Genomic DNA, 24,453 nt, shown 5'->3' with positions numbered 1-24,453 from the left:
AGATATTCTCTTTGGGAGTTCCGTTGACATATCCCCACGATTATTCGATAAAAGCTAATGCCGAAGAAACTCGTCGAATTCTTATCGCGCATAAAAATCCTACGAGAGGACGTAACGTCGAAGTTGAAAATCGCGTCAGGCCATCGGCGAGCGTCCCATGGGGGACGTTACAGCTCGACCACGCTGGTACGTGCCCAGAAATGGGGAGGCCTGTCCCAGAAGAGCGATCTTCATTGCTTTGTTCGACGAAGGAGCTGTGACGGTGATCTTCATTAGTGACTAAGCCACTATATGGGACCTCCGCCCACTATATGCGAACAAATGCGCACCCATACAACCCTGAAGTTTAGCGCGTATGTACGAACACGTATGTGTGCATCTGGATGACCAAAAGCGTTTCGCGGTAACGAGGAGGACGAGAGAGAAATGGAGCAGAGACAGAGAGAGAGAAAGGGAGAGGAGAGGCAGAAAGATAGAAGGAGAGCATGGCCGTCCGCGCTAGAGCTGACGACGGGAACCCGATATAACGGTGCCAGCTGCGAAGGGACTCGACTCGACGGGAACTCCCGAGCTGAAACTCCATTATCCTTAATTATAATCGCGTTTAATCGCAAACTCACCCCACGCTCTCCCTCGCGTACGTGCCGCCCTTGCGCCTCCACCGTCTTCGTCTACGTCGTCGTCGTCGTTCCTCACCCTCGTATCACCAACGACCGCAGCCGCTACCGGTTATTCGGCGCGAGGGTTGTTCCACCACGAAGCGGAGACGAAACAGCGGATGGCCCGAAGAAGGAGATTACGGGCTGTCGCGTCACCAACCGCGGCAGGGAAGCAAGAAATCGCGAGGCGATCGCGATCGCCGAAGATTCGGAGAGCCACAACAGCACCTCCCTCGCAGAGATCGCATCTCTCGACGAGAGAAACTTCGAGTCTCAACTAAAGTTAAATCCTGTCTAAGGAAAATCCTGCCGGTTTTACGAGAATTACGTTTGCACATTGTCCGCCCAAGTGACGTATCTCTCGCTTGACAATTTACGAGCCATCGCGATCTCGTAGAGATCGCATCCTCAGCCTCGCACTCCTATCTTCGAGATCATCGTTCGGCTGTGTAAATGGATACGTACGTTGGTACGTACTGGCATCGGGACGGGGTAGACATACCACGAAGAAAGATAATCAATCGGGGTGTGCAGGGTAAACCGGTATCTTATCAAAGTTGGCCCATCTTCGTGGAACTTGCTCGCGTCTTCGTCTTTCATCGAACGTCAGGGAGTGACGAGAGTCGCACGAGTGCGAGGGCGGGTCGTGGCGATGGCGTGTAAGGTGCACAGGGTGAACAAGGGCGGGAGGGGGGAGGGTGAGAAACGGGGCGCGAAAGCGAGACGACAAGAGAGGGTCGTCGGGGCGCGGGTGAAAGGTGAGGGATGCTGGTAGACTCGATGCTAACTTCCGCGTCCGTGTGCTCGCGGCACCGCCAGGAGGAACTTTGTCGATCAGAGTTGCGAAGGAGATTCCCAGTTATGTCGGCAGTACCCACCTTGTAGATATCTCTGGAGGAACGGCGCGGACCTCGTGGCGAAAGGGGTGAATGCGCCCCGTCGGTGGGACAATGCGAGAACGGCGACGAGACGACGGGGGTTGCTTGCGCCGCGGGGTTATCTTCTTCGCTGGAATCATTCTAGCGATTCGATTGTCTCCGCTCCACTGGTACGACTCGATTTATCTCCCAACGTCACTAGAAAGAAATAGCAATTTCTATCAAACTTTGCGCGCGAGTTTACAATAAATTCCACCGTAACGATTATATTAGAATTACTTTTGCAACGATAAAATCTTTATTAAATTGATTTCGCGAGCCTTGTTGTAATTTCTGATTTAATTAGCTTCATGTTGTTGTTATTATTAAAAATTCAATAACCATTTTAAAGAGAGAGTAAATTATTGAGCTAATATTAATAAATTAATTTCTCAATATATGAAAATGAGAGGCAGAAAGAGAGAAAGAGAGAGAGAAAGAAGTATAATAATAAATAGCACTTGATAAAAAAAGAGAGCTGATGAGATGTTCATTATAACTGATCGTGTCGTAATTCATGTCTCTCTGGCATACTGAGGATGTATGAGGCTTTTTGTGACGTGATACTTTCGGCATCGCACAACGCTGAAGAACTTTGCGATGATCGCTTAAGACTCGGAGCGAGGAAGCCGAGTAGTCGGAGGATGCGAGCACGAAGTAGGTCAGAGACGGATAATTATCTATTTCTTGGCTCTATTACACCTAAAGTACCGGCTAAAGAGGAAAAAGCTAGTAAGGAGCACGGCAGGCACGAGGAGGCAGCAAATCACTTTAATTTTCAAAATCGTTATAAGCCATAACCCCGGGGGAAACTTTTCAGCTGCACTCGCGTGTGCTTTTAAAGTAGCGGTGCAAACTGCACGAAAGACATTTCCAGACGTATTATAACGCGCGTACCAGCTTAATGACATTCGTCTTTCTTCGCGCACGTCCGGATTTAATCAACGGACATGAAAGGCGCATAGGCGGCAAGGTAAATGGACGCGTTCTCCTAATTAAGTCAGTCTTCAATTACAGATTCACGTCCCAGTGTAATTTAGATTTTCGTCCCTGAATTCTTCTCCTAAGTGGCGAATTCGATTTCGGTGACCGTGACAAATCCGGAACCACGATTAATCGTGCAGACAGTGGGGCCGTGAGTATCGTGTGAGTGGAAAATCTCACCCGCGCGGATTTCGCTTCGTTCAGTCTTTTATACAAGCTGCGCGAGAGTACGCGGACGTCCGTAACGAAGAAATATTAACGCTAAGCTGGAGAATGAATACGAATCCGCACTTTAAATCTTGGAGAGGTCGGGCGACGGACGGGGTCATGGACCGAAATAAAAGCTGATGGCTCGGCTGGCGGATGCTGGGCGCGGGACGGTCAGAGGGTTGTAATTATCTGTTTCTCGGCTCCATTACACCTGAAGGACGAGGCGGGCGGGCGCCGTGGCGAGAAAAGCGGCGCGGGGCCGACACGGGGGTGGCGAACGTGACGGGAAATAAGAACAGGCCGAGTGGCAGCCGGAAATTACAGAGTCTACAAGCAGCAAGCACTGACAGTGAAACTGACAATATGTACGGAAGACACGGGGGAATAGCTGGACGGAAAAGGAGTTCGTTGACTACTTTTGGACAATTGTTCCCTCGGACATCCTTACACCGGGTGACGAAGGACGACGATCATCCTTTCTGGAGGAACGCTTCTCGCTCCATCGTGCAGCTGTCGACTTTTATCACGATTATGAAAATCCTGTTAGAAATGATTGGTAACATTAATAACTCGCCGGTACATTTGATGCCCGAATTAAAATCGATATTGTAATTTAATATTTTATGCGTTCGGACATTGTTATATATTTTATAACAGTGTTGTTTTTTCCGTCTTGGAAATATTAGGCATCCCTTCGTACGGAACAAAGAGACGTCACGTGTTTTATTTTTTACAGTGCTGATGCTAGGTGAATATCCAATCTCTCGAGACGATAACGATGAACGTATTTCCAGACACAATCGCGCCTCGTATCGGACGTGTCCACTCGTCATCACCGCGAGCATCTTACTCGTTTCCTCGTAACCAAGCCACCAAGAAACTTCCGCTGCGGGCGTCTAACATCCGACAGACAATTTTCTGCGGACAATCCGGCGGCAGTGTCGTCGTCGTCGTCGTTCTCATCGTCGTCGTCGTCGTCGAAGATACGACGAGAACGAGACGCTCGGAAACGATAGTTGGCTCGCTGGCAAGCTCCAATCTCCGGATGCCCTCTCGAGCACACCTCCATCAGAGGAGGGGGAATGGGTAAAGCGGCGCGTCTCTCACCCTTCGCGTCCCGATCGTTTCGCAATCCTCGTTCTCGGTAAGGGCGAATCTGCCCCTAACGACGACGCCGCCACCGTGTTCCTTTTTGCCGGGACGAGACCGGCGGCTCTTTCCTTACATGGCGAAAAACGGGTGGGTGGTCCTTTTGATGAATCGGCGTCGAACTGCGTCCGGCATACGTAAACCCTCCTTGGTGGAATCACGATGATCGGGATGAACGATGCGTCCGGATGCACGCGACGAAGCGAGAAGAATGAAGAGAAGGAGCAACGACGACGACGCGACGACGGGGTGGAAACACTCGAAGGAGATTATAGGGAAGACTCCAACGTTGGCGGTGGAGTTTTCGTCCAGTATAGGAAATTAACCCCGCATCCCTCGCTTTTTATTCTCGAAAAGGGAAAAACAAAAGAAGGATGAGGGAGAGACACGATGCAGGTGCGCCAATGAACAACCAGTTATGAGCGATCATTAAATTTACGATTGTACTCGTAATATAAATGTAGAATGTGGGAATATGGGATATATTTTTAATTGCTGCGTCATCGGCGTTTATTTATTAATTTAATTGTTATATAATATTGCGTATATGCGAATAATTCTTCTGGAAAATTGGAATATTCCTTTCCCGAATATTAATTATCGTTCGTAGCGTTATAATGACGTACTGTTGTGTGATTGTTCGCAATATCTTACTCCCGTAAATCAGCGCTGAGGGAGGAAGTTGCACGAAGTTGAAATGCTATACAGGGTGAGGCACCTAAAACAGGCCACCTGAATATCTCGGCTGTTATTGGTGATAGAAAAAAATGTGTCAGACCAAACTTGCATGGTTTCGAGGGACACATAATGTGTTCTAAATAGTTTTTTATTAGGAGGACGCGTAGAGGTCATATAAAGGTCAACTTCGTTTTTTTAAATGGTATATGATATGTTTTTTTACGTACCATCTAGTAGAGCGTTTGAAGATGCGCACATTGATCTACGGGTTAAAATCATTCAAGGTCACTGAAGGCCAACTGCAAGGGAAAATAATTTACTTTATATTGCCTAGAGTTCTCTGCTATTGAAAATACCGTAAATTCAGAAATAAAAAAGTTCTAGCCCTTAGAAATTTTTTCTTTTTCGAAGAAGTTCTGAGTCGATGATATCATTATTTTTTATATTGCCTAGAGTTCCCTGCTATTGAAAATACCGTAAATTCAGAAATAAAAAAGTTCTAGCCCTTAGAAATTTTTTCTTTTCCGAGAAGTTCTGAGTTGTTGATATCTATATTTTTTATATTGCCTAGAGTTCTCTGCTACTGAAAATACCGTAAATTCAGAAATGAAAAAGTTCTAGCACTTAGAAATTTTGGCCTTCAGTGACCTTGAATGATTTTGACCCGTAGATCAATGTGCGCATCTTCAAACGCTCTACTAGATGGTACGTAAAAAAACATATCATACCATTTAAAAAAACGAAGTTGACCTTCATATGACCTCTACGCGTCCACCTAATAAAAAATTATTTAGAACCAATTATGTGTCCCTCGAAACCATGTAAGTTTGGTCTGACACATTTTGTTCTATCACCAATAACAGCCGAGATATTCAGGTGGCCTGTTTGAGGTGCCTCACCCTGTATATAATAGAATCTGGCAACGATGGCTCGTGCGTCCCCAGGTGAAGAAAAATTAGCAATCTAACAACGAGGAACTTTATTCGGGTGACTCATCCGCGATTGTTTCACGCGATGCGTTGAAACGCGCGTTCACGATGATTGATTAAAAAGTTGCTGATAGGGGGGCAGGAATGCCGAGCATTATCGAGGCAGCTGAAAGACGAAGCGTCCGCGATCGCGAAATATTAATGACGCGCGGTTCCACCGAAGTTGCGTGATTAAAGCCCTTAAAGACACTCCGCTGGAAGACAATCGCGTGTTAAGCGATCCTTATAACCGAAGTCCTTGTACATCCCCCGTCTACCCGGCGCGCCCACCTTTCGTCGCGAACTTTGTGCCACCCCTCGAGACCTGGAAGTTGAAAGGTGTCTTGTAGCGGATAGTTACACCACGCAATCACTTAGGGTGGATTCACGGCGAATGAGCAGCCGCCTGGCGCACGTTCTGCCACCGCTTTGAAGAAACTGACAGGATACTGAGAGATAAAGCGAGTTACTGGGGAGAGACTTCGGATGCGCGCGAAACTGATGCGACAAATTTACCGCCTTTCACTTTCTCTCTCTCTCTCTCTCTCTCTCTGCCTTCCCCGGTGCGCAGTGTCAAAAGCTGGATGGATATAAATTTCAACGACATCGATCAACGTGCCCATAAATTTTAGAGTTTGTCTATTTCCTTCTTTTATATCCTTTTATTTATTTCCAAATCATGAGAAATGATTTGATTCCTTTTAAATAAATGATTTCCTGTTTATAGGCATTTATAGAATGACAGATACGTAACGATTGCTACACATGTTTACAATGTAAATATTGATTTAGTTGTGCTCTCTGTATGACTTTCGTTATAACTCGCCATATTGGAACAAGCGCATTAATTACGATCATAATGCAACGAACAAGCGTAACAATAATTACGATAATAATCGAGCTGCATCCCTTCCTTCCTTTTCTCTCTCTCTCTCTCTCACACACACACACACACACACACCTCTCTATAACTCGCAAGATCCAGGTCGTAACGTAGTCATCAAATATTTTGCTGCAGCAGACGCGACCCTTCGTATAAGAGACACCGCTCCCTCTCTCACCCCCCTCTCTCTCTCTCTGGTGTCGTAACGCTAACATACGTAGCGTTCGCTGAAATATTATTCAGTAGTCGTGTCTCGAAGTGTGCGGCGCAGGACCTCGAAAAATGGCCCCCGAGAATTTCTGATGCGGACGGCTTTTAGAGCCAACGCGCGCGTAAAGAGAAAAGTACTACCGCCGCCGCCGCCGCCGCCATTGCCACTGCGAGAACACGTTTGAGAATGTAAGGCGTTTTTTGAGCACGTAAGAGCGTCATTAAAGCGTAATGCCGGACAACAATGCTGAGGGTAATACGCTGGACCAGGTACGAAATTTTAATGGCCTCTTAGATCCTCTCCTCCGCGATCTCTCGCCAGCATAATGATGCCTAAGATTGTGAAGTTGCACTAATGATAAGGTGCAAATAGATAAAATTCGAACAACCGTCGCAAGCTATTCAATATTTCCTGAAGAAATTTCATGTTGCTTGCAGTTGTGAAGCAGGAACCGATAGGATAAAATAAGATATCTGTAAAGTATAAAAAAAAACGAGACTATGGCAATGAGTAATTATCACATTTATTTGAATTAAAGTAACTGTAGAATCGTATTTTACAAACGCAGAACGCATTTTAAACAGGATCTAGGTAAATTCTCCCCTTCATATTTGCGATCCTAAACAATGCCGCTATTAATTCTGTTTCCGGGCCAATTTCATGATCCCCTCTACAGCAAAAGGGTAAACTGATCGATCATTAGCGCATCCATCCGTGCCTACGTCACTATATCTGTCCGCCTCCCCATCCCGGACATAATTCAATAAATATAAATAAATAATCAGACAGGTAGACGGGAACCTTTCAGGACTCTCGAACGTCTCCGTAAAAGCGGACGGCCGGATAAGAGGTTGCTTTTAAGGATATAAAATACAGCGACACGTAGAGGTACATCCGGGCAGCCAGGTAGCGCGTGCGACCCCCGCCGTTTACGTCGAGAATGTTACTCCTCTACCTCCCGGGAGAGATTCGTATGGTACCCGTAAAAGGCTCGTGCGGGATCGATCCGAGGTATACCCTCGATCGCTCGTATACATCGCGGATGTATACACCCCGCTTTCTTATTAAGCTCGCGCGTTTATGCATCCGCGAGCGTATGCGCGTAGATGAGGGGGAGCATATGTATAAATACGTGCAGCACTTATGTAGGTTGCTCGTGCTACGAGGACGAGGAAAAAGCACCGGAGTATCAGCATCGGCAGGACCCGGTTACGCGAATACGGGCGTTCAGCGCGGCGTCTCGTTAGCGCATTCGCGCTTAGAGCTCCGTTAGAGCTCTGGAACCGGCGAAACCTCTCGAGCGGAGAACCAGACCGGATGGGGATCGAAAACCCAGCAGCAGCTTGCTCATTTTTGCACCGGGATTAAAAGATCGCGAGGTCGCGGCCTCGCGTCAAAACCCGCAAGGCTCGCAGCGATTACTATTAATTAAGATCCGCGAGAAAGGGCCGGCACTCGCAAAATCGCACGTACTTAGGACGGCACTCGCGAGAAAACGACCTCGATTCAACAGAGCGTTCGAGGGTCTTCCAGAACCTTTACGCGAACATGTATTTAATTACCGACCGCGAATATACACCGCCGTAGAATCCACGAGAACGCAAAAACATTCGTGTCGGGAGTGAAACTCCCTCGCGGGGCGAGAGACTACCACCGACCAGGCCACCCGTCTCCCCTGCCAGACTCCCCGCTGCTCTCGAGACGAGAAGTGCTCGCGGGCAGCGCACTCGCCATTCACGCTAAATTAAGCACCGGCGAGAAGGGAGGAAAAAATTAATTCCCCGGTGGCGGAGATCAGGCGAGTCGATATGCTTTTTCACGGGTCAGGTCGTCCGAACGGGGGAACGAAATGGGGACGAACCGAAGGCGGGGGAGAGAAGGTCGAACTGGATACTAGGATAGAAGTTCTCGCAGGATAGGGGCGCATCCGGGGATCCCGGATGGGCTACATTAAATATAAACGGCGGCGGGTGGCGGGGCGAGCCGAAACAACCCCCCTTCTTATCCGACCGGGTCCCCTGGCACCTTCCTTACGTGGAATTCCTTACAGGGCAACTTTTCCAGCCGGTCGATAGACAAATTTCACATCCTTCTTACTCTGTTTCTCGACTCCCTCGTGTCTTCCACGGGCTGATGAGCTCTTTGGTAATTTGCTTGTGCGCGCCTCCGACGAGCTTTTGCAATCTTTTTAATGACTTTTTGGCCCAGTGTAGGCTTAACTTTTGGCTGCGTATGTGCGATGGTTCGATTCTCTACACGACTTTATCTCATATTTTTCTCTCGGCTACTTTGAGATAATTTAAGTAAGCGGTTAAAAACGTTTTTTAAACTGAGTTTTATGGATTGTAATGCTGTCAATAAGGGTGAAAAAATTCAGAGCAAACTAACTTCAAATTTCGTTTAACACTTCGAAAAGTGCATGCATGAAGAATGCCAAATATTTGCTCGTTACATTGTGAGCGTAATATCCCAAAATTAATTTATCCTCACTATTAATTAATTAGTTGTCTATATACGTATGTACATGTACATATGTGTACCTACATCGTATGCTTCAACAAATCAACACGATGTTTGTTTGATCGAACGAAGGGAAAATTAAATTTACAACTGTAACCGAAACAGTAGGAAAAGTTAGTAAGGATCGCTTCAAAATCCCTTAGCTGACACCCTTTTAATCGCACAGAGAATTATCGCCCTTTTTCCCTGCCTTCTTCTAAGATCGAAATAATTCTCCTTTCGGACATCTCATGCAGTCACGCAATCGCAGCAACGCTTTTGTCACTTTTGTAAGCAACTTTATGTTCCATGTGCCAATTTGCGATAGAAATAGTGACTGTAACGTCATGCAACACTCTCTCTTCAAGCTTAAAAATGTTATCGGTAGTTAACATCTTCCATATTAAAGTGCGAGTGTTATTATAAAAATGTATTATTAACGAATTGCGAATTATAAGAATCTATTTTCCTGTTCATCTATTTACCTCTTATCATCTATGTACCTCCGGAAGTATAATTGGGAAATATAAGGGAATCACATAAGAAATACTTAATGTCGCGCAGAAAAATGTGCTGTACGTACGCTCGTACATAATCTGATAAGTTGCCGTTGCTGTAAGAATGTCACGTGTAATTGTGCGTACGTCGGGCAGCGTAACGTAGTATATCGCGCTTATAAATTATATAAAGCCCGGCGACTGCGCGCGATGGTTTCGCTGTGCGCTCTGCAGTTTGATGGATTATCTTATCAAAAATGAATGAAAGTCCTGCTTTGTTCCGCCCGATTACGATTCCCGACTTCTCGTGTCAGATGGAACGTAGAGTTACGACGATAATGCTGAAACAGTAATGATAACAATACCAATAATATACATAAGCGTTCACATGCACCGGTTCTGCAAACAAAAGCATTACAGCACATGCGTTGTCGGTAATCCTCAACATTGATCAGCAGTGGCGATCGCAATGCTTTATATTATAAAATGATGGTGACTGATTGTCTCTGCGTGATAACAGAGTTGCGGTACGAATTGCCAACCAGGCAACATTCGTTCGCGAGGCTGTAATGTTCATTTCGTGCTGCGGCGCGTCTCGAGAGAGAGGGCAGCCAGTTAAAAATTAAAAAAGAAAAACTTGCGTTAGTCTCCCGTACACACCGGCGTTTTAATTATGCATCGGGAGCGCCGCATACTTCTCAAAACTGCCCCTAACAAACCCCATTATCGTCGATATGCGGGCACGCGAAGTAACGCGCGCTCACCAGCGGATGCGACGAGCACGAGCACCGTTCGGGCGATTACACTCGTTCATGATTAATTCAGCGCATCGCTCGCTCGATCGCTCGCTCGCGCGAGCGCGCGTCCACGGAAAACGCGAGGATTATGAAATCAAGCGGGCGGGAGCGTTACTTGCGGATGCTGAGGCGCGATGGAGGCGCGCCGTCGTGATCCGCGCGTATGGATGCGGAACGGCATTCAGTTATCGGAGGGCATGTGGGGAAAGAGGAGGCGTGTGAGATGAAAAAGGGTGCGCCGGCGATGGTAGGGGTGGCGAATTGCGTGATGTGCCATAGCGCGAATAACGATTAGGAATGCCGCGGTGGCCATTGCCAATCATCCGGAAGCCACCACCCGCATAGCAATTTCCTGCGGGTCCTGCAGGACCTCACCCAACCCTTCAATGTATTCTCGGTGTGAGCTTCGCCTCATCCCACCCGGATAATCAACACCCGGGAGTCCTTTCCATTCTCTCTCACTCTCTTACTATATATATATGTGTCTTCCTGTGTGAAGAACGCTTCTCCTCCCGTGACTCCCGTCTCCTCCACGAATCCGCACTTGGACCGGACACAAACCGAGGCTCGCCCCGCGTCTCCGTCCTCCGTCCACCCGCGGCTAATTACGAAATCGGCCGCGCAATTTGTGTACATAAATATTTCATGTACATCGGCGCGCGCGGCAAAGCGACCGGCCAGGCAATACTCGTGTTTAATGCATTTAAATTAACGGGGAATATTTAACGAGCGAATGCAATTAATAGTCGAGCTCGGTGCGGCGCGCGTCGCACTTGCTACACGCGTGCCCACCCCCGGTTTTGCGCAACCGCAAATATACATACGTACCATTATTAATGCCACGTTAATATTCGCGATCAAGCGCATCAAGGTGCGCGGGAGTTGCAGGAATTAAACATAGGAGCCTTCGGGATTTACTGCGCGAGTTCGCGTTATCGTTTCTTGTCGGATCCAGAGTGCTCCGGACCCCGCTGAATGAGAGGAAGTCGAAACATCAAAAAGAGGAAGCGTGGCAGTGGGACGCGTAGCAAAATGCAACGATCTGAAGCTAAATCGGCCGGAGATGCCGACAGGGCGATATTTAAACCTCGCTACCCTCGCTGGGTGCACCGACGCTAATACGGGTGAAATTCACCGCATAAATACATCGAGCACTCAGCCCGGCGAGGCCGCTCGCTCGTCACACACCTACGTGCTCCATAAGCGCGGCGCATTACGACGCCATTTCCGGCGCGATATCGGGCACGCCGAACGCGATCTTTTAACGCGAGGCGCGTCGCTCGACGGAGCGAGCGAGTCACTTATAGTTTCCGTCGGCGTTCCACATCTTGCCTGCGACCTGCTTTCCACGTTCCATGAAAGCTATACTCGGCGACGCTCGCGAAGGTCCCATGGAGGATCGCTCAATCATTCATAAAATGTACGTTTTAGAGAGATCTTTCCTAGCGGAGCTTAAATATTCAGGCGAACCATTCCTGCCACCAGTTCCATCCCTCCGAGCCGATTCCCGATGGACCTCGTTTCCCCGCGCGCGCACTAGAATTCACCCCCATCGATGCCGTCGATACCAGCACGCTCGTTGCCGATCCACCCCGTCAACCCTCGTTCTCGCCGACCGCTCGTTCCACCTCGACAAAGGTCTGGCTTTCAGTTTTAGCTACGACACGTTGAACCTCCGCGGTTTACGAGCCGACCAACCGGCGATCCGCACCCCCTGAATCCGCCTGAGTTTCGGCGCGAGTGCTGCGACGCACTCGCGATCAGCGCGCTGTAAAATAATATACCGGGGGGAGACTCATGAAATTTCTATGACGTGTACCGGCGCGTTCGAGCAGCCGTGAAACTTTGAAGCACCGCGCGGATTTTGTCTTAACGATGTCTGCATCACGAGGCTGCTTCGGAGGAAGTGAGGCCCCTGCACGCTCCTGAATAAGTGAGACACGAGAGGCAGGTTAGCGGACGATTTATTATGAATACGCAATCCTGCGGTGTACCCGGGATATCGCAGTACTTTTGTGTGCGAGCGTGCAATTAATTTTTCCGCGGCGCGAAACTGCGGCAGCAGAAAATGCGAGTGAACGTTCACTTTCTCGAAAAGTGAAAATTGATAAAAATTTGCTACTTATGGGTTTGCAATTTCACGATGCACCGGATCCCTGTGCGGTTCCTCTTTGCCTCGATCGTTATTTCGCGCAAGTCCTGCCAAAGTCCTTTGCCGGCGACCGTGTGTCGGAGAGCAGCGAATGCTCGTCGGGTCACGGTGGAAACTCGCAGCAAAGGGTTAAATAGCGGAAAAGAACGATCGTGAACGTCGGCTTTACTAGGCACTCTATAGATCCAACTACTACCTCGATAAATTGTGTATACGTATAGAAGCGTGACATCGAGTGCGTGCGCGTACGCGAAGAAGCCAAACCCTGTAATACGCCTGAAGAGACCAAGAAGCCGCGGGATTAGATCAAAGCGCAGGAGAAAAAGAGAGAGAGAAAGGGAGGAAGACAGAGCAAGCCGAGCGTGCACAGAAAATACAGAGAGCAACTCGCAGTAATAATTCTTTAGTAGATAATTTTAAATTCTGTACATTTGTTTAATATAATAAAAATGACAAAGAAAGAGAGCAAAAGGAAAAAGGGCAGACTATGGGCAGGCAGATAAAAAAGAATTTTCGCAGCTTGCATGCTATTGAAAAACGCACAAATAGTACGCTCGTAAAGTGATACGTACGTAATTTTCAGTTTTGTGAAATTTCGCGAATTATCATAAATTTCAGTGAATTATTGCGAAACAATTTCAGCAACAGAGGTTAATAGATAGCGTTACAAAGCCTTCTGTAGCATCGCTATAGAAGGATTTCGTTATAAGGTGCTGTTCAATTTAGGAGGAAGATAATGGAATAACCCCACGATGTGTTGAGTTTGTGTTTCCCCAGGGTGTTCCACGTAAGGGGCGCGTTCTTATACCGGGGAAAAAGGGTGCAAAAGTGTAAGACGTAAAGCGACCCTCGTCACGCACAGTCAGGCAGTTACACACGATATGACTGACGTGCTTTTCGGTGGTGCGCTAACGAGGGGAAGAGAGGCCTTCCGCGGATTATCGCGTGTCCGTATGCATTATTGCTGCACCGTCGCACCCCCGCCCGATCCCACCGCTCCACAACCACCTTTCATACGTACTCCGGTACAGACCGGAGGTACCACCCCCTGTCACGCCCCTGTCATTAATTTTCATGCCCCGGCAGGACGATGCGTCGCGTTTGTTAGAATTTACAGGGTAACTCGTCCTCCGCAGGACGAAGGGATAGGCGGGATGTGGCGGCAGCGAGGGAGGGTTGGTCGGCCGACCCGAGGGAGCCGGGAACGATTAATTTTTCAAGGCAACACGTGGCGCGATATTTCGGCCCGTATTTCGGTCGGCGGTGTCCGCCAAAGTTGATTCCGCCGACAGTATCTCCCGGAATGAGTCGCCGAATTTTTTCCCCTGTCATCCTCTTAACACCATCGCTCGCGCTGCCTTCTCAAAATCGATGTTCGCAATCCTGTCCGCCGCGAAATTATTTTCGAGTATCCAAAAATCAAAATTGACTTCGCTAAAAAGTTCGCTCGCCGCACTAGTGATATCCGTGTTCCACGTTCGTTCAAAAATTTTTCACAAAATTGCACGGTCGTATTGCGAGAGCAAGCCACCAGAGTTTAAAGAAATTTTATATATCGATACGATCTATTGTAATCTCAGTCCATATATTTAAATCTATATCTCTCGATACGTTTAAATCGAACGAGATTCTGTCATTGAAACACAGACGTTGTGGATTTATCGAAGACCGGCGGATAATTGAGGACGGCGAGAAAACCGAGGAAAAGAGCAGCGAGGTTTCCAGGGACGCTGAAACGATGGGAAGCAACGACAACCATGAGCGGGACCAACCGGTTGTTACGATTGGCATACGAAGCGGCGACGGTTCAATTTGACCGAGCGTCTTGTCTTCGTGGCGGTCGTTACTTTCGGTAGAGGAGTATCTCATCGTCGGTCGCGCTGACGAAACTCCTGACGGCGATATCGACACGGCTTATCAGTATGCAGTCAGCGAAACCGAAGACGCTCCTCCGTTTTGTCCGTGCCTTATTCCCGTCCCTGCGATACGATCTCCCCCCGTCTCCCTTCTCGCTCTCTCCCTCCGCATTTTTGCTTTCCCTCCCTTTTTCTCTCGTTGTCTCATTCGGACAGCGGCAGGCTGAGTTTAAAATTTCCCGTGGGATAGCCGCGACAGGAGGGCGAGAGAGCGAGGAGGGTGGATAGACCGATGATGGGCAGGGGTGGCAAAAAACATGGGACTTCGGGCTACGTGCGCGAATTGCGAAGAGAGGCGAGCCAGCCACTCATCGTCGCTGTCGCAAATTTTATTCGCCGTATGGACCTCCGCTCGTTGGGATAATTTCTCATCCAACTATCCGTATCGGCATCGGTGGTTTATGTCGCGTCGTAAGACGCGAGCACAGCACGCTGCGCCGGACATACGCGGATGGGCAATTCGCATTCATCGCACGACTGCAGACGGAAAATAATAACCGCCGAAAGTAATAAATCCTTTGATTGCAGTTGCGATCGCACGAAACAGAAAGTCGATGGTCGTCGTAGTTGCGAGGCGCTCGGGCAAAGAATGTCATTCCCATTTGCCAGCTTTGGAATGCATACTCAATTAAGAAGAGAACAAATAAAAAGGGCAATGAACAGAAATAAAAAAGAGTAAAGGCCGATAATATTTATCGCTCTTCGCCGTTACATCCTTTCTATATTTATAATGCTCCGACAAGCCACGAGCGCGCGATCTCTTTTGAAACAGAGCACGTATGTCGGCTATCAAGTTGTCGTTTTGCTCGTAGAAACGACTAATTCTCGCGCGATGTCACGGAAGGCCGGAGGACGCCATTTTTTCCGTCAGCTTCGCTGTCGATGACGAAATTTTCTCCCTTCCTACCCCGGACCTCTGCCACCGTTCGAAAAACTTGGCTAATTCAATCACGCAATAACCCAGTGACTTCGAGCGAGGGGGCGGTTTTCGGAAACTGGATTTGTCCCGGCGGAGGGACTTGGCGAAGGGGGAGGGGGTAGAAAAAAATTCGTTAAATTGCGCGACCGGAAAAGAGAGTTTCCCAGCTAGACGCTGGAGATTCGATTACAGTTTTTGTCCCAGATTCTGACCCGACGTCCTCCTGCCTCCCCCGTGGCTTTCAGCCTACCACAGCATCCCCTGCGACAGTGTCTCCTATCACGACTGCTCGTCCTGCAGGACGAACGCAGGATGAACGCGCGCCGGGCGCGGGCGAATTCGCCGAAGAAGAGCTAATTATCGTGATTGGCCGCGGCGATTTTTCGTTCAACGGCAAATTCCGGAGATTAAACTCCACAATTGCAGGAGTACGAATTGCAATTGAGTTAATCAAACACAATGTTGTTCATCGCATATGTTGAGTGAATAAACTAAAAAAAAAGCATTGCTCGGGCTGTAAAACTTTCCGTTAAATTTACGTTAAAGAAGAATCCTGTTCAAGTTGTTCAGGGAAACTTACTATCGAAGCGCGAGCCGGCTACGCCGTTCTCTGTACAAAAGGAATTCCATCGCGCGATGCGCCGACTGAGTTTCCGTACTTTCGCAGAGCGTTTTTGCAACTTCTTTTCCCTGTCCAGTTAATTTTAGTTACTCGCTCGAGACTCTCGAATGGCGAGTTGTCATAATTTGGTTGTGTCGCGCTGTGCGTGCAACAACGCGCCAATAGAAACTAGCAGAGGGCAGCGAGTCTAATTTTCAAAAACGAGATCCGCGTGCGAGCCGTACGCGTTCATGAGGGTCGAAAGAGAATCGGTGAGTGGATGAACACGCACGAGAAAGAAAAAAAAAAGAACGTGGGTGCATAGAGGTGACGGATAACAGAAAAAAAAGGGGAAAAGATCGCACAAATGGAATGAATATTCTTCTATTTATTTTACGGTCCATATCGTGTAATTTGATTCAGCCACGTCCCGCGGAGAGTCTCGTTCCTCCAGGCACACTTCTTGCAGCTCACAGCCGCGTCGCTCCCGGCTGTACCCCAAATTTTTAACTCCCTTGCTGCCAGGGTATTGTATCCGCTCTCGTATCGCCATCGCGTTCACTCCGTTTTCCCCGATAAGCGAATAGTGGTTCCATGGGCGTCCGCAGGGGGGGGGCAAGACCGGGCATTTGCCCCCTCCTGGAATCAGCAAACAATTTATTTTTCCTTGAAATAAAGAAAACAGATTGCAGATTGTCGCCGCAACGCACGTTTATAGCATGTCGACCGAGAAGCATAAATCTATTAGTCAATTTAAAAAGCATTTCGAAACAATATTGGAACAATATATTGCTTGAAATTTCTGAAGGGTCCACTAGTGGTAAGCAAAAAGCTCATTGTTTATACTGTTCCGCAATTAGACCGACATTTCTATTATGCCTATTTATAATATCAAAATATTCCGAAATATTAGAATCAATTTCTGTACTATTGCAAAATAAACAAATAAATTTGCTCGAACGTCAAAATCATATAAAACGTTTAATTCTTTATTCTTCATGAAGAACGGGATAAATTTGACAATATTTTCACAGAATACGAGAAATTAGCTGCTCGATTGGTGTTGAGATTAAAGTACCACGAATTGTATTAAAACAAACTAAAAGAGCGAACTATTTCACAGAGGATCCCAAAGAATACTATAAACTAAGCCTGTTTTTACCATATAGATTCGCTTATAAGTTCTTTAAGCATTAGATTTTCTGAAGAAAATTCCAGTATTTTTAATCTTTTCCATTCATTCAATTAAATTATAAGTATTTTAATTCTGGAAGTAACATTTTAAATCATGCCTCCCCCTGGAAAAAATCCTGCGGACGCCCATGAGTGGTTCACTGGTGAAGAACTACTCGCTTTAAAGTTTAAAGAAAATATGTAAAAATTGCTCGTCTATTCTGCTCTCATATATCCATAAATTACGAGTGTTATTAACATTTTCGAAGCATTTTCCACGTTCATTTCGAGAAGCTCATTCTACTTTTCCATTATTCGTGTCTCTTTATCGGTACGTCTACATAATAAAAGAGGATCTCGAGCAAAAATATAATCGAGTATCCGCACGAGAATATTCCTGAGAGACGAGAATTCCTAAATATCCTCATCAGTAAACATTATCGATCCACTCCATCAAGTTCTCTCTTTTCTTATGCTTGTTGGTTCTCCAGGTCAGTGGTCCGTTTTTTCTCCTCTTAATTGGTAATACCACCAGTAAATGGGCAGAATACGTCCGCTAAAAGTGACGCTCGGTTTTTATTACATCCGGCCCGATCGGTTATGATAGCCGCGGCGATGTATCGAGAGCGGACGTAATATATCGCTTTTCGAAAAGATCGAGCTGCTTCGAACGAAATTACGACGTCGGGTACAGAAAGACCGCTGTCGTCGCCTCTGGTGACAGGAGGGGACGGGAACGATACGGCTCGATGGTTACACAGGACCAGAGGTGTGTAAAGGATATGAGAAGCGGGGGTGGCTGCCGAGGGATGGTGGTTGCAGTAACAGCAGTCGGTAGTAGAAACGAGTAGACGAGGCCCCGGTGCAGTGTAGCTGGCTGGCTGGCTGGCTGGCTGGCTGGCTGACTACCGGGACTCACGACCTATCGTTTATTAATTAACCGGCTTAATTAATAATTCAATAAGCGCCATCACCAAGCCACCCCTTCTTCCCGCGCTCTCGCTCTCCGTCGTCGCAGTACGTCGCTATTTCCACTAAACCCCCGCAACCCTCACCCCCCCGGCACCCCCGCACAGACGTGTACACGGGGTGCCGCGTACGAGGCTTGCCGAATCCGACGACCCCGCTTCGACAAACCCAGCATCGTGTATGTGTACATTGTTCAGCGCGCGCGCACGCGAGGGTGGAACACCGGGCTCCACGTATGCACGCGAGTATCGTTATATACGCGTCGTATGTACGCAGGGAGGTCCACACCCTCACTTTTACAACGGCGAGTCTCTCGATCAATTTGATATTGGCGTTCCCTCAGCAAAAATCACGCGCGATTCAACGGCGGCGTCCCTTTTCGGAAATTATTGTGATTTATTGTCAGCCAATATCCGAACGAAATCCACTTGGACTTGTCTACGCAAGACTGTGGTCTCTGGCTCGATTTTTCAAGTATACTCCGCGCGATCCTCGATTTTTAATCGTTTCAGTCGAGTTTCGAGATGCGAGGGTCCGCGGACGGGGAAGAATGGAGTCTTGTACGCCGATGTACGACAATATGTGTGTACACGACCGCGCAAACGGTAAGTACAACGTATGTGCAACCATATAAACTGGTGCTCGCACATATGCACACATACGCGGCGTGCAACGTGCGCGCGCGCTTGCGAGGGGCACGTTCGAAGGGGTGCTGCGACACGTGGTCGGTAAACTGAACGCGGGGGTGCTGGACTCCCTGTGTAAACGCGTAAATGTGTATAATATAACACCCCGCAGGCTGCGCAGCCAAACCACTTTGTCGTTCAAATAACATTTTAGCGGAAACACCGCCATTACTTCGTCGCTGCCGCCGCCGCCGCCGCCGCCGCCACTACCGTCGTCGTCCCGTATAGATCGACGCGAATTTTTCAAACAAACGAAAATGGAGAGCTTGGAGACGCCTGAGAGACACAGCAGCCATAAAAAGGGGGTAGGGAAGGAAAAAAGACAACGAACACGTCGATAACGAATTGAATTAAGCTGCGTTTCCGCCAGCAAAAATATTAAAACCGCGGAAAATCGCTGAAAATGAAGTCGCGAGAGAAATATTCGTTCAAGAGAAGATAATGATGCATATCACATGTGATATTAAGCCGCGAATATGCAGTGATCGCGTGCGCGCGTGCTAATAACGTGAGAATTACGTTACGGTGATCCAATAGCGAAACCGTAAAAATAAAGCCGAGTATATCTGTACGTATGACACACGTGTGCGATACCTCGCGATGGAATATCATTACAAAACAGTGCGCAATACGTACGCAATCGTAATAATCTCCTAGGCGGGTTGTAATGCGGCGCAGCAAGCGAGACCGTATCGGGAAAATTCCGATATTATTCAATTCCGGTATTATTGAGCTTTCGCAACGAGCGCTTTGCAGTTTCCGGGAACTCTCAATGTGGGTAAAAAATAAATTTTGGTTCACGGTTCGATTTTCTACGACGATGTACACGCGTGCGGCCATTATCCGGGGGAATACGGGTAATAAAAAGGCGACTGGTCGCCCATTCGATTTTGGCGTTCTAAACTTCGGGCGCCGTTAAAGCCCGACCCGGGCTTCGTGTGCGAGCAATCCACGAAAAAAGGAACCATCAGACCTCGATTCGCGATGCGTATCCGGCGTCGCGTTTCGCGTTTCGCTCAATGCATTCTGCGATTTAACGCGTGATGCGTGCGCTAAAATAAGATTCGCGCGTTCCAAGATGAGACCGAGATCTCGACGTAAACGCGATGCGTATCATAATGCGGCGTCGCGTTTCACGTTATTAACGCGATTGCTGCCAAGTGCCGTTTATTGAAATCCGTTGAACTTCGTGGAAATTAGAATCACGTGAAACGACGACAAGCACTGCAATTCACGCAGGAATTATCAGACTTTCCCATGGTCTAGATTCCACAATGTCGGATTATACAATAAACAAATAAGTTTTCAATGCCGAACGCGCTCCGGGACTCGCCGATGAAATCGCGCACTAGTCTTGCATCAACGCGACCTTTGACACGCGTCATTCTCGATTTACGCGTTCTCGAAAGAGATATCGCGTAAAGCCGCGATTCGCGTAAAGCCGCGATTCGCGTAAATTGAGCTCGTGCAAAAAAACAGAAATAAACGCATACACACACAAGTACTATCTATATTTCATAAAAAAATAAAAGATTATGTGATGGGTTCTCGTAATTTAAATTCCGCTGTATCAAATTCGACATTTATCAGCAATTAAACGATTTACAGGTTTCATGCTTAATCAAGAAATTGTATTTTTTTCTTCTTTTATTTAATTCATGTGGGACATTTACATTATTGACAGATTGGAAATATTCGATGGATAATACATAATGCATAATAACAATACAATGGTCCCAGGCACAAAACCCGACTTTTATGTGGCTCCGCGCTTTTCATTTATTTGTTAGCGTTAGCGTCAATAATACCATGCGTACACACGCGATGGAAAACGCGCGGACAGTCGTACTCGCGGAAAAATAATTCGCGCGAAGGTAACGCAGATTGATCTCTCCCGCGTGGTCCATTAGTCCGGGTTACAGGGCTTTCCAGATTAGACGGGAGTAGGAAAGCCCCTCCCCTACAGGAGGGCAAAGCAAGGGAATAGTAATGGCATTGATGTCCTCACGTGAGATATCGGAACCTCCCAAGCATTAACGTAGACGTGTAATGCACTCATATAAATATTCTCCTGACCGTAAATAAAATCATGATACATTAAACTAATGAAAGAATATCAAAGAAAAATAAAATAAAATACAACATAATTAAATACCAAGTTTATTACTATCGGTGAGTATTTATTAGCCAAGATAAATGATTGATTCGAGAGTATAATTAAAAAATATATTTTTGTAAATAAATTTAGATACCTTTAAGCTCAATATTTTGCATTATCCCTGAGGTTTGAATAAGAATTGCAAGCTAAATTCCTGTTTCGGCGCAAATTGTCCAAATAAAAAGTATCGCAGCAAGAAGAGATTACAATAAATTCGAGTCGACATATCATAATTCTGTTACTATAGATTACAATAAATTCGAGATTTCGGATTTTATGGATACAAGAGGTAACGCGAAACTTTCGGCTTCAGTCTATTAATTTTCCCACCTCTGCATTGCGAGCTCGAGGGCTATCACTACACGTTCTCCTATGTAGGAGAGGAGGTGGAGGAATGGATCAGGCTCGGAGGCAGGGACCTCGTACCGGGCTTGAATTTGAAGGTGCCTGCCAGGCAGGAGCAACCACCGCAGCCGGGGTTGGTTGCCGTATAAACGAGCTTCTGCGAGGGTGAGGTTAGCGAGATGAGTCTCGGAGACGAATGGGCTCGCTCAGGATCTTAAGACCGGCTCGACACCGTGACACTTTCTACCTCCACTACCATCCCCCATCCCCCTAACGCCCTAACCGGGATGATAACGATCGGACAGTGCCGTTCCGAAAAATGCCTTCCTTAAAACCACCATGGAGAAAGTAGTCTTGACACCTCAGCCACGGGAAGAAAAATACCAGCTGCGAGCGATAACGTGTTCCGGGGTTAAGCTGGCTCCGGACAAATCCAAGCGGACGGTTTGCGACGAATCACATCGCACTCGTCATTAGAGACGAAGCGATGCTGAATGCGTCTATTCCTAATCGATTCAAATCCTACACTTAACAGGGTTTCCAGGATTCAGGTGATAGACGTTTGGCTTGTAGAAAATTATTCTAATTTTATCACAATAAATTTTCACGAGTTTCTAATTAATCAAGACCTCGCATAATTGACGTAAAAAGCTAGATAAGTGGAGGAGAAAGCATGTTGATCGACGGAATCGAAGTTTGTTAAAAAAGAGTGGTGATCCAGGGTCCTGATAATAATGCAACTGAACGCACGTGGAGGGTTGCGGAGGAGTGTAAGCGATCTGTAAATACGGTTTCCGCTGCGATAATTGAGGAGCGTATCTCTTGCGGTTTTTCTGAACGATCGAACATCCGAGGGAAATCGATGGCACGACGAACAAGCGGGAAGCACGACTCATCGATCGCATTAATTTGCCCTCGCAAGCTCTCACGATCCGCGTAACCAATTTGTCAATAAAACGCACAACAAAAACCTCTCTCGAATGCCGGATTAAACATTTTCGAAGGAGGGTGGAAATACGAAGTTTCGAGTTTCGCCATCGATTCTATTCTCGCGTCTCTTGGAATTATTTATTGCGGCTAATTGGATTCCGCTCAGCCTGCGTATACATACAGTCATTTAAAGGCACGAACCAGCCTGTAATTTTTTGTGTTCTCTTGCCGATCGTGACAGAAACATGACACGATAGAGAGATCCGAATGCACACGTGTGAAACATGAGCGCGTTTCATCGATATTTCAAACGTACGTTCATGAGGAAAATAGCGATTTTATCTTGCGAAAGGATCAATGATCTTGCGATTATGAGGATTGAATTATCGGATGCTTTTAACCGGATGTCTCCCCATGGTGACGGCACATCTGTCCCAAAAATCGGATCGAATTGCACAGAAGAGAAACAGAAACGCGGATACGTGCGTGAAAGGAAGACAAAGGCGTCACGATCTATTTAGCGTAGTTACAAAAGATTCGCATTGTTGCGAACTTGCCGTAGCTGTGAAATCGCGCAGCGCGCGCTTGACGGCCCGTGTAATTAGCATGCTAATTCATTCGCCAACAACTCGCATCCAGGATCCGGGGCATCCTGCAGCTCGGGACGCGGCGTGTATTATGCAACGAATAATTCTCAGCTGTCATTCAAATGTGTGTAAACGCAGGCGGGCACTTCTATTCCGGCCGCGCGATATCCGGCTTTTCACGGGACGACGCGAATAAATCGAATCATCATCGATCCATTCGACAAATCGCGGCAGCCGCGGCGATATATACGCTGCCACACCGGAACGGGATGATTGGCGTAGAATCGCCACCGCGGAATCGTCCCATTGAAATAACGCGGGCGCGACGCGTGCAGCGAGCCCGTTGCGACGTAAACGTCACGATTAGCGACGCGCGATGGGGGTGCGTCGCGACTCCCCCTATTCTGAGCTTCAAGGCTCCTGCTATTTTACTGCCGGCGAGAGCATCCCCCGCGCCGCCGGAATAATATTTCCGTTGCTCGGTATTGGGCTCACGTCGCCAGTGCGTCGGCATTTTAATTAATCGATCACGCGCAATTAATTTATCGACGCGATCAACGATGCTGCTGCCCGGCTGCCTGGCCCATAATAACGAACTGCGGGAACGGGGTTTCAGGGGGACGCGATGTCCCCCGCGTTCTGGGCCCTTCTTATTTAAACTAATTGATTTATTACGTGGCCCGCTAGGAGCGCCTTTCTTTAATAATCCCTCATTGGGCACGGGGAACAAGGGACGCCGTCGTCGCGACGAACTTATGCTAGCTGCATTTGAATGCCCGTGCACACTGACGCGCACACCGACGAGGCGCGCGATGAATACATTTAACAAATTAAAACAGATCGTGACGGTCATTAGGAATGCGCGATGCTACGCCGGCCGTTCCCCTGATATTTAATTCTTCGCTGAATTAAGCACGATACGGGAATCGATGCTCTCTGTTCCGTTTCCGCTCTCGTCAATGCCTAGTGCAATAATAACGAATTTTCCACATTTAAGTAGCTTTGTGAATGCAGACTTGATGGCTATAACGCAAATACAATTTGCTAATTTGATCGACTGTTACGAACCGCCACGGCGAGTGCGCCTCCACTGTAAGACCGCAAATACAAGCGATGAATTTACATTAGCTGCGGAGTGGAAAAAGAACGCGGCGAATCGTAAATCCCGCGTAATCTCGTAAATCCATTGCACCGCTACTCCGACGGGGCACGTCCCCCCGACACGCCATACGTGTGGCCAAACGGTTAAGTCCGGAGATAGGCGGACAGTTTTCGATTTGGCAAACCGAGTCGCCACGGCGAACAAAGGCGAGTCAAGCTGAAGAAAGTAAGAGGATCTGGCGGCGTGTTGCCCGGGCAGACGAGGGGGTGAGTGTTCGGATCGGTCTCCCTCCGACCAAGCTTATTACCCGAATTAATTGGTTTATGGATCACCCCACTCTGACGGGAACCACGTGCGGTGACACGGTGGTGGGAGACCAGAGGCAGAAAGGGCGAGAAAGAAAGAGAGAGATAAAGGCAAAACGAGGGGACCAACGAAGAAAGACGGTTCGGTGAGTAGGAGG

At 47.6% G+C, this 24,453-nt stretch overlaps 1 protein-coding gene across 4 annotated transcripts in view; it reads right to left on the bottom strand.

Moving 5' to 3' along the window:
- The window catches only part of LOC105275675 (dedicator of cytokinesis protein 7), a 143,885-nt gene that overhangs the window by 19,749 nt on the left and 99,683 nt on the right, over window positions 1–24,453 (bottom strand). For 2 of the 4 annotated variants that reach the window (XM_011332686.3, XM_011332684.3), the window contains exon 21: window positions 16,409–16,679. In XM_011332686.3, coding sequence (XP_011330988.1) covers window positions 16,599–16,679 — 81 coding nt within the window. In that variant the 3' untranslated portion in view covers window positions 16,409–16,598. Of the gene's footprint in view, window positions 1–1,537; window positions 1,736–16,408; window positions 16,680–24,453 lie in introns of those variants that run through there. The other 2 variants (XR_893273.2, XM_011332688.2) reach the window with 2 other exon arrangements.

The sequence above is a fragment of the Ooceraea biroi genome, chromosome 8 (assembly GCF_003672135.1).
Source record: "Ooceraea biroi isolate clonal line C1 chromosome 8, Obir_v5.4, whole genome shotgun sequence".
NCBI lineage: Eukaryota > Metazoa > Arthropoda > Insecta > Hymenoptera > Formicidae > Ooceraea > Ooceraea biroi.
This window is presented reverse-complemented; position numbering and strand designations above follow the sequence as displayed.